This window comes from Canis lupus, chromosome 7 (genome assembly GCF_011100685.1).
Source record: "Canis lupus familiaris isolate Mischka breed German Shepherd chromosome 7, alternate assembly UU_Cfam_GSD_1.0, whole genome shotgun sequence".
Taxonomy (NCBI): domain Eukaryota; kingdom Metazoa; phylum Chordata; class Mammalia; order Carnivora; family Canidae; genus Canis; species Canis lupus.
Genome location: NC_049228.1, coordinates 13,681,439 through 13,695,547, shown reverse-complemented (window position 1 = coordinate 13,695,547; position 14,109 = coordinate 13,681,439). Strand labels below are relative to the sequence as shown.

The 14,109-nt window shown below is 52.7% G+C and overlaps 1 protein-coding gene across 3 annotated transcripts; it reads right to left on the bottom strand.

The window, feature by feature from the left end:
• Positions 1-1,287: 1,287 nt before the first annotated feature.
• LHX4 (LIM homeobox 4) lies at positions 1,288-13,396 on the bottom strand. 3 transcript variants are annotated; one of them, XM_038542182.1, is made up of 4 exons: positions 13,171-13,396; positions 8,689-8,843; positions 8,147-8,318; positions 1,288-6,017 (listed from the first exon to the last, which is right to left on the bottom strand). In XM_038542182.1, the coding sequence occupies exons 1-4, from the start codon at positions 13,223-13,225 to the stop codon at positions 5,623-5,625; spliced, it is 777 nt and encodes a 258-aa protein (XP_038398110.1). In that variant the 5' UTR covers positions 13,226-13,396; the 3' UTR covers positions 1,288-5,622. The 3 variants fall into 3 exon arrangements, with proteins under 3 accessions (XP_038398110.1, XP_038398109.1, XP_038398108.1); XM_038542181.1 differs by lacking the exon at positions 13,171-13,396 and adding an exon at positions 9,492-11,882; XM_038542180.1 differs by lacking the exon at positions 13,171-13,396 and adding an exon at positions 9,557-11,881.
• Positions 13,397-14,109: the final 713 nt, after the last annotated feature.

Sequence of the window (14,109 nt, the reverse complement as noted above, 5' to 3'; positions counted from 1 at the left end):
AGTTCAGCACCGCCTTCAGCTCAGGGCGTGATCCTGGAGACCCGGGATCAAGTCCCACATCGCGGGCTCCCTGCATGGAGCCTGCTTCTCCCTCTGTGTCTCTACCCCCCGCCCCCGTGTCTCTCATGAATAAATAAATAAAATCTTGTGTAAAATATGACAGAGAAGACGCCACGGTCTAAGGAGTCTCCAAATATTTCACCAAGTGCTCCAGGATAGTGAGTAGCTGAAGTGATGAGGTTTCCTCTGCCCATTCTCCCTAGGCAGACTCCATCAGCACTGTCCAGTAGAACGCTCTGCAGGGATTGAAATGTTCTGCATCTGCGTGTCCAAATACGGTAGCTACTAAGCACATGAAATAGAGCTGGAGGGAGGAACAAAACTTGCAGTTTTATTGAATGTATTAATCAATTTAAATAGCCACATGTGACTAGTAACTGCCATTGGGACAGGGCACCTCTTTTTGGGATCTTCTCTTCAAATACAACCAATCACTAACGAAAAAAAGCACTCTAGTTTTTCCTAGATGGAAGCCCGGCTCTAAATATGAGGATTTTCTTTCTTTCTTTTCTTTCTTTCTTATTTTTTTTTTTTTTTTTTTTGGTGAAAGAAGCTGTGTTGCTTTTTCCATTCCAGCTGAACTTCAGATCCTGCACACTAATAAAGCCTCTTGCAGAGGAGAAATCTGAATGAAGATTTTTTTCTAGAAAAGCATGTCAAGGAGCCCTGATGAGTCTGATGAGGTGTTTCTATCCCCCTGTCCACCCCTCACCCAAATACAGATGTTTGCACGTACTTTCTCTAGAGAGAAAATGTTTAAGTGTGAAGGACTTTAAAAATGCAACAGGACAAACATTAACTAAGATTATGTGGTCAGTGGGTCTTCTCTGCCCACCCTCTAAGTTTCCGAGCAAAGGATCGGGCTCCAGAAAATTGCTATAAGCCAGAGCACTTCCTCTAATCAAACAACCATTATTGAGCTGGTGTTCGTGGTTGTGAGTAGTTCTGGCATTCAGAGTTGTATTTTGGGTTTCCTTCTGGTGGTGAAAGGATCCCATGTCAGCTTAGCTTTTTGTTCTAATTATATCAAGAGAAAAAAACATCCAGAGAACCAAAATGAAAAGCAGGACACATCAGCTTCTAAAGAATTTCCATATTTATTTGACATAATTTTACCATACACATCTCATGCCAACACACAGGAGGCATATACAAACAAACGCACCAGCTTCTGTGTTCCAAAGTCACATGGCAATAAATAAGGATGAGTGGGTCCCTTTTTTTTCTTTTTTTTTTTCCCCCAGGAAATGAGACTTCATTTCTTTTTAACTGTACAAAATTTACACTGCAAAGGGTGAGGGCAACAATCCAGAGCGTAGGGGATCTGGGACTTTGAGGTCTGAATGCAAGTTCAGAGCAGCTTCTGGGGCCCTGCAGCCCTGAACCCACATGATTGGCTGAACACAGTCCTCAAGTGGGGAAGTACAAATGATTCTTGTCTCTAGGTGGGCAGCAGACGCGAGTGGGGGTGTCCTTCTCTGTCCACCTGTGCTCTGCCTCCCTTAAGGAAAGGAATGCTTGGCACACCTCCCAAACCTGCAGCTGTCTCCTCACCAGAGCTAGCAGCATGAAACTGTGCTTTCCGTGGGGTCCTACCAAGCAGTGTGTGGATGGGATGGCTTTGCCGTGCTCTCTCTTTTTGGCTCCAGTCCCCATGTTAGAGCAGTTGGAGCAACTACTGCAAAAAGGGCCAATTGACCAATCCAAGAAAGAGAGAGCCAGTGATGTGCTTTTTATTTAGCTTTCAGCATGCCCAGAGCCCGTCAGCAGCAGCCAATAAAACAAAACTCATTTCCGCTTAATTGAATTTTTCTTCATCTCACGGTTTCCAATTTTTAAAGTGCAATGTTTAAAAATGAGCCTCCTCAGTCCTTCCAGACCCTGCTGGCTGAGGAGGTATGGTCATCATTTCCACGGTTATAACCGGGTTGTCAGTAGTGGTGCGTGGGAGGGGTTCCATGGGAGCATGGACACCAGTCAGAGCACTGTCATGGAGCACTTCTGCTAAGCCGGAGCCCTGAAGCCCCTCCTGCAAGGAGGCAGTCATTTCAGAATAACCAGCTGGAGCTTCAGAGGCATTCATGTCTTTTGTTCTACAGATCTCTCACACTTTTTGCAGTGTGAACGTAATTATGCAGACCTAATGGCCCCAGTGATCCTACTAGATTTCATGTTTTACACTGGCAAGAAAACAAAAACAAAAATGACCAAGTTTTAAAGACACTCCCAAATGCTTGTTTTAGGTCTCGTTCTCTTTCCCTGATGTTTCACCATCCTAGTTTGCAGGAATAATGTTATCAGTATGGTAGTTGGTTTTCATTTTACGTTATTTTCATAACTACCAGATGGGGCAGGAAAGAGAAAGCACGAAGATGGACAGCAGTTTGCCTCGAGTTGCACAGCAAGTCCCCGAAAGGAGCCAGGCTCCCCAGCAGTGCGATTCACCTAGAGGGCTGGCTGAGCCCCTGGATTTGGTAGTTCCTCTATGCTTTTCCTACTTCTCAACAAATGTAGATTCTTCTATAGCTGCTCAGGTCCCATTTTTGCTCATACTAGTTATCCCTGGAAACTGGGGGTTTTTGTTTTTCTTTTTGTCTTTAACTTGACTCCTGGATTCAGAAGCCTCCTACCCTAAGATCAGCCGGGCACAGCAGAAAATGGTTGCTAGTTAATTGCCCTCTTAGAGCCAAAGACAAATCCAAATATTGTAAATGCCTCTAGAAGTTCTCATTTCGTTTTCCAAAATTCATCCATATTGTTTTAGTAAGGAGGGAACAGCTCCTATGTAGCACCTTATACCTCAGTAACAGACTAATACCATAATATTAGACTATCACTGTGATGAGGAATAGAGGAGTGCCTTGAAGAGAATCTCAAGGTGACGTTCTATTCTCCCTCTCTGAACCACAGAAGAGCCAAGGAAGTCTTGGCATGTTGTGGCTCCTGGATGCCACTGGCCCATCCACGTGCTAACCTCACTTGTAAGACGATCCACTTCGAATCCGAGGCCTCTTGCGGCTGTACTTCTAAATGAGGCACCAGCGTTTGCTGCTTTCTGGGCCGGAGGCTTAGGGAACTTCCTTCAAGCTCCCCCCACTGGCTTTCTGGCCAGTGCTCTCGCCAGGGCTCTGCAAGCCAACCAACCCCTCCGAAACCAAAGAGGCTACGACAGCCACCGACTGCACCGCTCACTGAGTGCCGCAAGAGACCTCTGTCACTAGTGGGAATAGGGACAGCCTCCCAGTCTCCCACCATTGAATCAGGAGTGAGCATGAGGAAGTTACGTACAGAAACTAAAACAGGTGACCTTCAGCTGCTCTTAAAAAAAAACTGCCACGCTGAGCGGGCATGGCTCCCTAGAGAGTCTTCCCCCCCAGCTGCACCGTAATCCCCCAAAAACATGAAGGTCCTCTGAGGTCTCATGAGATACGAGACCAAAGAGTCAAAACCCGCGAGACTGGGCTGGGTGGAACAGTTTGCAACTGGTTCACTGCCCTACCCTTTCTCCTGCGTAGGGTAAGCAGCCTGCTGAGACTAGTGTGTGTAAGCAGCTGTCCTCCTAAAAGACAGCTGGTCTTCCTTTCCTTCGCGTGGCTTCTGGTCTTACATTTGTGTCCCGCCCTCACTCCCAGTGTTGCACTACTGGGGAATTCCCAGTAGCCAACTGGCTGGGTGTAACACACCACCATCCCTACACCCGGAGCCTTAAGAAGTCTATATTTGTGGACTCTCCAAGCAAAAATCACAGCAATTGCAGCACACCAAAAAATAAGGGTACAATCCAAACCGATCAGAGCAAAGGTGGCCCGAAGGCTGATGCCAGGACTCTACTGACTTACATGTTTTAAAGAAGGTTGCCTGACCTCAGTTTAGTCCTGTAAAGGAGGTTATGGTAGATGCAGTGGCCACAGTGGAAGTGTTTTGTGTCTTCCTTTAGCCCGCCCAGCATATGCCTAAATCTCGTGGTCCTCAAAGGTGACGAAGCATTCACAGAAGGGAAGCCCCTCAGGATCTGTGGCCTCATCACTTCACGTGAAGGAAAGGCAATGCCTACTTACCCTTTCCTACTCTCTGATCGTGCTGAAGAGAATGGAGGCAGCAAGAGGCGAACCACCATCTCCCAAGGGGTCCGGCCGAAGGCCCGCCTGGCTAACCACTGCGTGCTCATGGGGAACTCCCTGCTGCACCACCTGCTCAGCGTGGCCTCTCCACGCTGAGGACGCTGTGGAGTCTGCGCGGGGTGGGGGGGTGGGGGGCGCCTCCAGCTGGGTGAGGGGCTAGAGCCAGCCTGCAAGCCGAGGGTCTTTGCAGCCCCTGGCTGGGGAGCGCTGCCTCTGGGGCCGCAGAGCCTGGGAGCTGCAACCCCCCAATGCTCAGAACGTTTCGCACCATCTCAGGGCTGCTCCCTAGGGCTTCCTCCCAACCAAGCTAGGCCAGAAAGCATTACTAGTTTTGGGAAGAGACCAGCGCTGTCCCGCTGAGTCAGCTACCCCAGAGAAAGCTCTCTTTTGTAAAGGGCTGGGGAGGGCTGGCTGCTGGCCGGATGGGCTCGCGAGCTCACCTACACCGGCTCCCGCAAGAATGACGTGGTATCATCTCAGTCCGCGGGATGGGGAGCTCGGGGAGGCACGTCTGCCCACGGCTAAGCTAGCGGCGGGCATGGTTAGAGTCCCGGCGCGCCTGCCCGAGTGCACTGATTGTCGTTCTGTTCTCTCCGAATTTTAGCTTTGATCCCTTTGCGACCCACAGCCTGTCTTGTGGAATGAATGATAGGAGCAAATTAAAAAGGCACACTGTGCACCGAGGGGACTCGTCGGGCCGTCGCTGTGATGGTCCAGGGCCACTCAGCTCCAGCCTGAGTCACCTGCAAGGAAAACCACTTCTTGCCATCAGGATTCAGTGAGAGGGACAGGATTTCTTAAAAACCCAAAATGACAAATATCGTCTGGCTTGTACTTCTGGGCAGGGAAGAAGTCATATTTTTCACAGCAAAAAAAAAAAAGAAGGGGGGACATTTTCAATATCAAACGGTGGCCATCAAAGTTTTCACTGACCTTTAATAAGTGATTTTTTATTTTCAAAATGAGCGTTCAATAGGGTGGTCCAGAAATCACTTTTATTATACTCAAGGGCCATGATGCCTCTACCTTAGGAATCTCAGTTCTGGAGAGAGCAGTGGTTCAGGAGGCAGCTCATGAGACACACTCGTCGGAGCAGAGTTCCCAAAGGCCAAGATGGCCTGACAGTCACCTCGTGCCAACAAGCACCGAGCAGCCAAAGCCTGTAAGCAGGACGGGGGTAGGAAGCCACCAAGCAGCACCCTAGCGCTCTAGGCTCTGCGCCCCTGTGCTGTGTTCTGGGAGGAGGCCGCCTTCCCACTACTTCCCCGGGATGACAGGGCCCTAGCGTGGTCTCTCGACCACCTAGGGATCAGCGGAGGACTTCCATTGAAAATAATGGAAATTCACATTGGCGCACTTTTGATCCTTAAAAGGCAAGTCTCTTTTGATCCTTGAAGATATTTTCTCAAGCCAGGACGGGTAGGGTGGGGAGGAGAGATGTTTAAAAAGGAGGATGATCCATTTCATCGAGCCAAGAGGCTGGGCTAGTTGGAAAGTCGGGATAGCCTACACTGCTTCCTGTGGAGATGTCAGAGGTGGGTCCCCCAGCCATGGCTCTCAGCGTCTGGCTGACTCCCTGCCCTGCATGCGCAATGATGCCCAAATTACTGTCCACCGTGTAATCCAGCCCATTGAGCAAAGGAGCGTGGGATGGCAGGGACGATATGGAGGAGGGAGACTGGGGGATTCCATAAGGGCTCCCATCCCTCAAGTCCTGATAGGATTGTCCTGTCCCGTCCATGGAGAAGCTCCCATTCATTAACTGTCCGCCTGTAACGTCCCCCACGTTGCCATAAATCCTATTGGTGTGGCCAAGTTCTGAGAGAATTTGATCCTCTGTGGACAAAAGAACGGAGATTTATTGTCAGCCGCCAGGACTCCAGTGGTCCCTGTTCTTCACAACCTAGGAATACACATGACCAAGAAAGAAGCCCAAGGATGGCAGCTGCCTCGCTGCCTATGCATGAGTCAGACAGACACGTCAACCTGGCATCCAGAGACTGACCCGCATCAAGGGAAAAACAGAAGAAACACCTGCAGAGACTGAATGCAGATCCCGGAAGGCTGGACAGATGTCTGGTAAGTTTGTTGGCCCCGTGTGGCTCATGTACTAAAATGGCTCTGCTAAAGAATATGAATGCCTGAGGTTTGTGGCTCATACGTTACCAACCTCACAAATGGAAACTACGTGCTGACAAGATTTAATCTGAAAGCTTTCAGGCTGAGAAAAGTCCTTGGTTTCACTGGTTGGGAAAGAAACAGGCCCGTGTGCTAAGGGTAGCTGAGGACCACTCTTAAGCATGTATACAAAATCCTTCTGGTCTACCTGGAAAAGCAGGTTCAATACTGAAAGACGTGGTTTCTCTATCGAATAAGCTCTTCACCGGGGACAAAGTATTGACTTGATTAAGGCAAACGGACCTTCTTGTTTCTTGAAGAATTTCATTAAGGGTTTCTAATGGAATCTGTGCTACCTAGAAGAACTCATCTCTCCAACAGAGGCAAGCAGTTTTAGTGTTAAAAAATAAAGTGTTATAGAATTATCCAGAGAGACCCATGACGGGTCAACCGGGGGTCCCATGTGCACCCAACACAAAAGAGCTACAAAGCAAGACTTAACCATCCTGCATGTGTCCCAGACATGGATTTTGGCAGCTCAAATGAGATCAGATGGCTTTCCTAACCAGCAGGACTGGAAGGTGAGCACAGGCCCTTGAGCCCTTCCCGGGGCCCCACAGGACAGACTTCTAGAGTGAGCTACAGTCCTCTTGGGGCATCATGTTCCATCCTCTGCCCCACCAACTTCCTCTTCTGTTCCCACTCTGGACCTATGCAGCAGTTCCTAGCAAGCCTCCCCAGACTGAACTTCAACACCCACTCCTGGCAACCTGCCCGCCCCCCACTCTGCCCTGAAAATGGAAAAGAAAGGAGATCTCATGCTCCTTAAAGGGAACAGAAGGATAAAGGCTCAGCTCCATTATGTGGCCTTTTGCCTATACCTGTCACTCCATACGACCCTCTGTGGGGGCCGCAGACTCCCTGTGGTGGCAGTCATGTCTTCCAAGTGTTCAGCTGTGCTGAGCTTCACCCAAACACATCCATGGTCAGCCATGTTCATTGAACCCCACGCCACCACTGAGATGGGCAAGGATGTGATTATTCCCCAGTTATAGATGCAGAAACTGAGGAAGCAAATCAATCTGAGAGAGCCACAATTGGCAACCAGATTTCGGACCCCCGCTCACTACTCTTCCTGTCCACCCACAACAGAGGACCTTCCACAGCTGAGGACTCAGTAAATGAGAACAGGTACGGCTATTTGCAAACAACCTCAGATCCAGAGCATGCAGTGATTTGCAAATTTTGCTGATGCACAGATCTGAACGGAGCGCATGCTGCGAAGCTTCTGTGCAGGGGACAGGATGACGTGGGCGGTGGGGGAGGGGATTTCAGAAGTGAGGCCTGTCCCCATCCCACATGCACTCACAGTATTGATCTCCCCCAGGGGCAAAGGGCCTCTTGAGCATGTCCTCCCTACCACCAGGAGAGGAGGAAGGGGTTGCTCCAGGGGGTCATGGGAGGGAGGCCAGCGCCCCTGCAAAGGAGGGAAATGCAGGAGAGGGTCTGAGGGCAGGGGCCAAGACACAGCTGTCTGCTCCTGGCTGCACGGGCCGGTGAGAGAGCCCCAGTCAGCAGGAAAGGAGGGGAGGCCTTGGGGCCCATGGTCCTGGGGAACCCAGCTTCCACATTCCAGCAGCAGAGCTCTCTTGTCTTCTCCTCCTTGTCCCACCTGAAAGGGCCACTGCCTCCCCCACCCCCCACCCTTTACTGCAAGTCGCAGGGAAGAGCCTGCATTCAGGAGACAGGCGTCAGGCCTCAAGAAAGATCCCTCCTGTGTGTCAAGAATTACTGTTTCCCAGGGGCCTTTCCTAAGGCCTCGGCCTCGCCCCTCCAGCCCTGCTCACCTCGGAAGCTCAGCTCACTGTCACTAACCCCACAGTCCTCTGCAGAGCTCTCCTTCTCCTGCTTGCTGCCTCCGCGGCTCCTCTTGACGCTCTTATAGAACTGCCCCCAGCGGTGCCGCCCCGCGTCCTTCTTCAGGCGCTTCTCCTTGGCCCTTCTGTTCTGAAACCAAACCTGCCACACAAGCAGAAAGGACACACTCGGGGGGTGTCCACCCCAAACCCCAGGCTCCCCAAGACAGCTAGCTGGAGACAGGCGCTGAAGCGTTGGTGGAGCTCAGGGCCAGGAGTGCCCCAAGCCCACTACTCCCTGCCCCAGGGCCTCAGAACTCCCTCTCTGCTTCCAGGAGCTTCCCTTCCCGGGGTCACGGCCCGAGCCCAGCTCCCCAGAGTGCTCCCTGAACCTCCACCTCCTCCTGGCAGAGCACAGAGGGCGCAGATCCATACCCCAGCCCCCCCACAGCCCAGCAGGAGGACGCAGGCCCAGCCCCCCCCACCCCACCGACACGGCAGAGGAGGCCGGGGGCGGGTAGCTGGGGCCTCACCTGGACGACCCTCATGTCCAGGCCCGTCTCCGATGACAGCTGCTCCCTCACGTGCCGGGCGGGCTTGGGGGAGTTCTTGTAGGCGTTCTTTAGCGTCTCCAGCTGCTTGGCTGTGATGGTGGTCCTGGGCCGCTTAGCTCCGGCCTCGGAGTCATCTGCAGTGAAGAGCCCTCCTTACTGGCTTCTGCCCGCCCAGAGCAGCTGGCGCTCATCCCTCCCTCCTCTTCGCACGCGGTCTTGCCCACCGTGTGCTGAGCCACGGGGACGAGGGGAGGAATGGTGGACGGCCTCGCCCCAGGCCTTCCCGGGTCACGGAGACGTGAGGACAACAGCCCTTCGCTGGCCTTCCATCTGCCACCTGCCAGCCCGGCCACACGGGGGCTCCCACCAGCCTGCAGGTGTAAGTTCCACGGGCTTCCCTGTCGTGGCAAACACCCTGCCGGGCCAGCCGGGCCTCAGTAGCTGGGCTGTGAGGCTGAAGGAGCCAGGGCTGCCCCAGACACCCCTGCCCCGCCTCCCCTCCACGGCCTCTCATTTCCCAGACCCCTTTGCGGTGGCCTCCCTGGCTCAGCAGGGGTGGCCTGCGCATTCACGCGTCCTCTAAGCCGTGTCCACCAACTATAGGTCAGAACCCACTAATGGGTTTGTGCTGTCAATTGAGTGGATTAAAAACCGGGGGGGGGGGTGGAATGTGCTGCATGGGATGGGATGGGATACATGAGGGCAGGTACGGTCTCACAGGAGTTGTTTGGGGTTCACGGTATGAATATATATGTGTACTGAGGTGAAAATGAGTTTCTTACTCGGGGTCATAGTCAAACTTTTTGAAAACCACTGGTCTGAAGAGTGTTCAGGACAACCCACTGACCGAGCAACATTCTCAAGTGGATTCTGAGCAGATAAGCCTGGTGTTCCTGGTAGTCAGAGCTGGTTTGTCCAGTCAGAGGCAGAGAGGCGCCCGGTGCATGCAGGAGCACACAGGCAGGTGTGGACGCTTGGTCTCCTGTCCCAGCACTAGACTTCCATCTGCTCTCTGTATGGCACCTCCACTCAGTCAACAAACCACCACGGCATCCCTGGCTCTCTGGGTTTTCTGGGTTCCCTCCCCTGTGTCCTTTAACATGTCTCTGCTACATCTCTACCTTCCTCTCTTTTTTCTTTCCTTTCCATTCAAGAAAACCCTCTCTGATGATCAATAATGGCCAACATTTGCTAAGCACCTACTATGTGCCTGGTGTGAGCTGAGAACTTTATGGGCAAACAATTCTCATGACAATTCTAAAAAGGGTTTCTTGCAGCCAGAAGACCTGGGTTTGACATTCTTGTTGAGTGAGGGAGTGACATGGGCCTGTGGCCTCCCCACTCTGAAGCCTGGGACAACACAGCCTGCCCTGAGCCGGGCACCATGTTGTAAGAATCAGTTGTGCAGGCCGAGTCCACACCACTGTCATGTACATGGCAGAGGGAGCATGAAGTCCCCAGTCCTCTCTTCTCAGGCTGTTTCCTTCTTCAGAGCCATTACTGTCCTCAAACCCCAGCCACCCAACCCCTCCCTGGAGCCCTGGATCCAAAGAGAAAGCTCCCAGAGCCACTGTGGCAGACTGTAGAAAACCTCCAAAATTCTCTAAATTCTGTCATAAGGAATCAATCCCTTCTGCCCATATTTGTAAAGAGAACAGCATGACAGCCTTTGATGCCAACAGGAAATAGTGCCCTTTTAAAACATCAATACAGTCTTGAGATATAAAATTTGAAATAATGAAACCAGCAAAAAAAATTAATTCATCAAGAATTGTCTAATTTTTAAATAGGCTGGCCTAATTATTTAGAAATGGTTTTCTTTGCCACGGCCACTGGGGTATAGCCGTCATCCTGGGTCGGTGGCCCACTGGTCCAGAACTGCTGTCTATGTGCACAGGACTTTCTTCTTGCGATTATGGGGACTATTATGCTGTTATTTTAACATTCACTGTTATTATAATTTAAAATCTTTTTTATATCCTATAACAATGTCATCCAAGTATTCATTAAGTAGTGGTGGCAGTGCTCGTGCTGAAAAATGTACCCAAAAATCAATAACTTTGGTACGGAAGTTAAATGTGATAAAACGCTATGAAGAAGGCCAAGCGAGACCACGATATCCTAGGCTGTTAATTTAGGAGAGAGCATTCTGCAAGGTATTAGAGAGAGTGCTGAGAAAATAAAAAGTAGCATTAAGGCAAAGATACACTTCACCAGTTATGGATTTATGTGCTTCCAGAATACATCCCCCCTCCTACTTTTTACATTAATTCCTATGGGAAAATTAGTCTTAAAATATGTTGGTTTTGAATTATGCAGGGTCTCCTAGCACTTGTCCCTGGCATAAAATGCAACCTCATTATATTGAAAATGCAAATATCCAGGGAGATATAACAAATGAACAAAATCATTCACACTAAGGTACAAATAGCTGATACTGGTCCTTTGTGTAACACAAGGGCGGGAACTGGAAGCCTGAAAGAAGGTTTAGATCAGCCGGGAGGAATTAAAACAAAAAGAACCAGGTGTCCCAAAGAAGAGAAAGGTCAGGAATACTGTGTAACCTCCACTACTTGAAAACCTAAAGCAGATCTCAGCCCCCTGTTTGCATTCCTCTTCAACGTTGTCCTCACCCTCCCTCAGCATCCACCCCACAGGCGTCATCCTATTTGAACCTCGGGAAACAGCCTATGCGGCAGGTGCTGTTACCCCCACCGCCTCCCCATACAGAGCTGAGAAACCAAGGCTGAACCAGTTACACAGCTGGCCAGGGGACCCCCAGGTTAGTGACTGAGCAGAGGTGTCCACCAGCCTCTGGTGCCAAATCCGGTGTGCTACCAAGGTCTGGTACAGCACAGACAATCCTTGATAAGAGTGTTCACTCCACATCATTCTTGCCTCCCAGCTAGTCTCCCCCTCTTCTCGAACCATCCCCAGCAGAGCTGGATGCAAGGCCAGGTCTAAAAAGGCCTCCAATGAGGAGAAGCAGCCGCCAGCCTGGAGGGAGGTGGCACATTCCTAGCATCCCTGGGGAAGGGCATCAGAGTTCCAAAGGCAGCTGGGGATCTCTGAGTCCATCTGCTTTGATGGTTTATCCCCGACAAGATGCCCTAATCTTCTATGACATCATAATTGACTCCAAAGCAGCAGCATCAAGGGAGTCTTAAGAAACCAGAATAGATGAATACATTAAGGCAGAGAGCCTGGGAATGGGCTTGCCGAGGTCCCAGAAAGAGGTGAAAGGAGACCAAAGGCCTGTCCATCCTGAAAGGCCAGGGCTGTGGGGGTTCTGGGAGAAGAAAGTGGAAGCCTCTGACTCAGGCGCCCCTGCAGTGCTGTCCTGCTCACCTCCCACCAAAGCCAAGCTTGGCTCCAGCTGCCTCCCCAAAACGGCCCCTATACCTCTGCCTCCGCACCACCACAAAACCCTCAAACTGTGGTTATTCAGCAAAAATATACTCATTTCTCCATGTCTGTCTCAGATCTATAAAACACATGTGTGGGGGGCCCAGGAAAGATCTAGAAGATGACACATGACATTGTTGTCGCTTTTTTCCCCATCAAGCCCAGAGCTGTTGAGAGCTGCTCTTTGCAGTAACACCCTGAGTGGATGAAAATTCTAGTCAAAGGCAAATGGCCTTGATGTTTTGTGTTTGGGCATCTGAGATTCCCAGGGAGAGTTGGGCCAAATTCCACATCTGGAGCCAGGGTGAAGGGCACAGCCCCTGGGCACCCAGCTGTGAGTGAGGAGCCCGAGGTGGGGCTACAGGGGAGGGGTCACCGCCCTGTCCAGGCCCCGGAAAGGCCCCTGGCTGCTCCAGAACACGGCGCTGGAGGGCAGAGCAGCGGCCCTGCCCAGGCTGCCCCCATGGGGGCAGGTTTTTTCCAGGTGCACTGTTAACCCTGCGGCCTGACAATGACAACCCTGTGGAGGTCTCTGCGTAGAGCCTGGGCCCCAAGGGGGCTGAGGGAAGGGCAGGTGGGTAGGAAGCTCTGTGGTTGACTGGTATCAGGGCCTTGGGGAGACACAGGGAGTCCTCACCTCACCTGCCCTCGGCAAGCCCACAGCCTGAGACGGGAAACAGAACGCAGTTAACCGAAAGGGGAGCCAACTTAGGCTGGCGCTGGGCTCGCTGACAAGCCTGTGAGGTGTGGAGGCCCCGAGGTACATGTGCACCGCAGGACACGAGACCAGTGAGCAGCCCCGGCGCCCTCCCAGCCCCACCCCAGGCTAGGAGCCAGCCACATAGGCCATGACCAATGCAGGGGCCGGGCTGCTCTCTCTACCTCTAACCCGATTAACGCTGCAGTGAAGCCCGCCAGAGAGGAAGTGGGGGGGGAGCGGTGAGGGACCTGCGGAGGGCTCTGAGGGACAGGCAGCGCGCACCCAGGAGGACCCGGCCCGGGGCGCCACCCGGACAGAGGCCTGGAGAGGGCCGCGAGCGGGGCGCCTCGGCCTACCGTTCTGCTTGGCCGTCTCGTAGTCCTCCTTGCACACCAGCCGCCCGTCCTCCATGAGGTAGAACTCGTCGCCCGTGGCCAGCTGCCGGTTACAGATGATGCAGGCGAAGCAGTGCAGGTGGTAGACGAAGTCCTGCGCCTTGCGCACCACCTGGGTCGGGGGGATGCCCTGCTGGCAGGCCGTGCATTTTGTGCCGAAGCGCCTGTTGGGGCAGCAGGAAGGGATGAGAGCGCGTGGTGGGGGGAAGGGGGAGTCTGGCCATCCCCCACGTCCTAATCAGCCGATTCCCACATGGGGTGGCCATGGGCATCCGGGCCTGGGCCTGCCCCCCAACCCCGTGCTTACCATCCACTCCCATCTCCGCCCGCCCTCAGTGTTTTGCGCCCCGGGCTCTTTAACCACCAGGGGAAGAGCTGGGTCACAGTGGTCTCCAGTGCCTCTTCTAGGGCTGACACACCAGGGCTGCCACTGCCCGGTCAGTACCCCCGAGCCCCTCGAGCAGGCTGGTCTTCAGCTTTCCCGTGAGGCCTAGAGGACCAGCCCCACCGGGTAACTGCGTGTGTTCATGAGCCAGTGTGCAAAGAGCCTCCAGCTGACAGTGCTCCCACAAGGGGAGCCAGGAGACTGCTCGTGCCAGCGTCGACACTGCAGTTCTGGAGAAACTCGACTCTGGCAGCAAGAGCAAGGCTCTCCGCCCCACACCGAAGCCCTCCAGGCCAGCCCCCATCCCCTCCCCACGCACAGCCCCTGAGCTGAGCTGGTCTGCCGTGAGCCCAGGAGTCCGCATTTCACACCCCTGCACCATTCGGGACGAGGAGTCTGCAGACCTCAGTGTGAACGGACGGTGCTTCAGCTCTCTCCCGCGGCTATTCTTTTCTGGACCAGCACTGAGGCAAGAGGAAGGCGCCACATGCCACCCTGGGCCAAGGGTCAGAAGT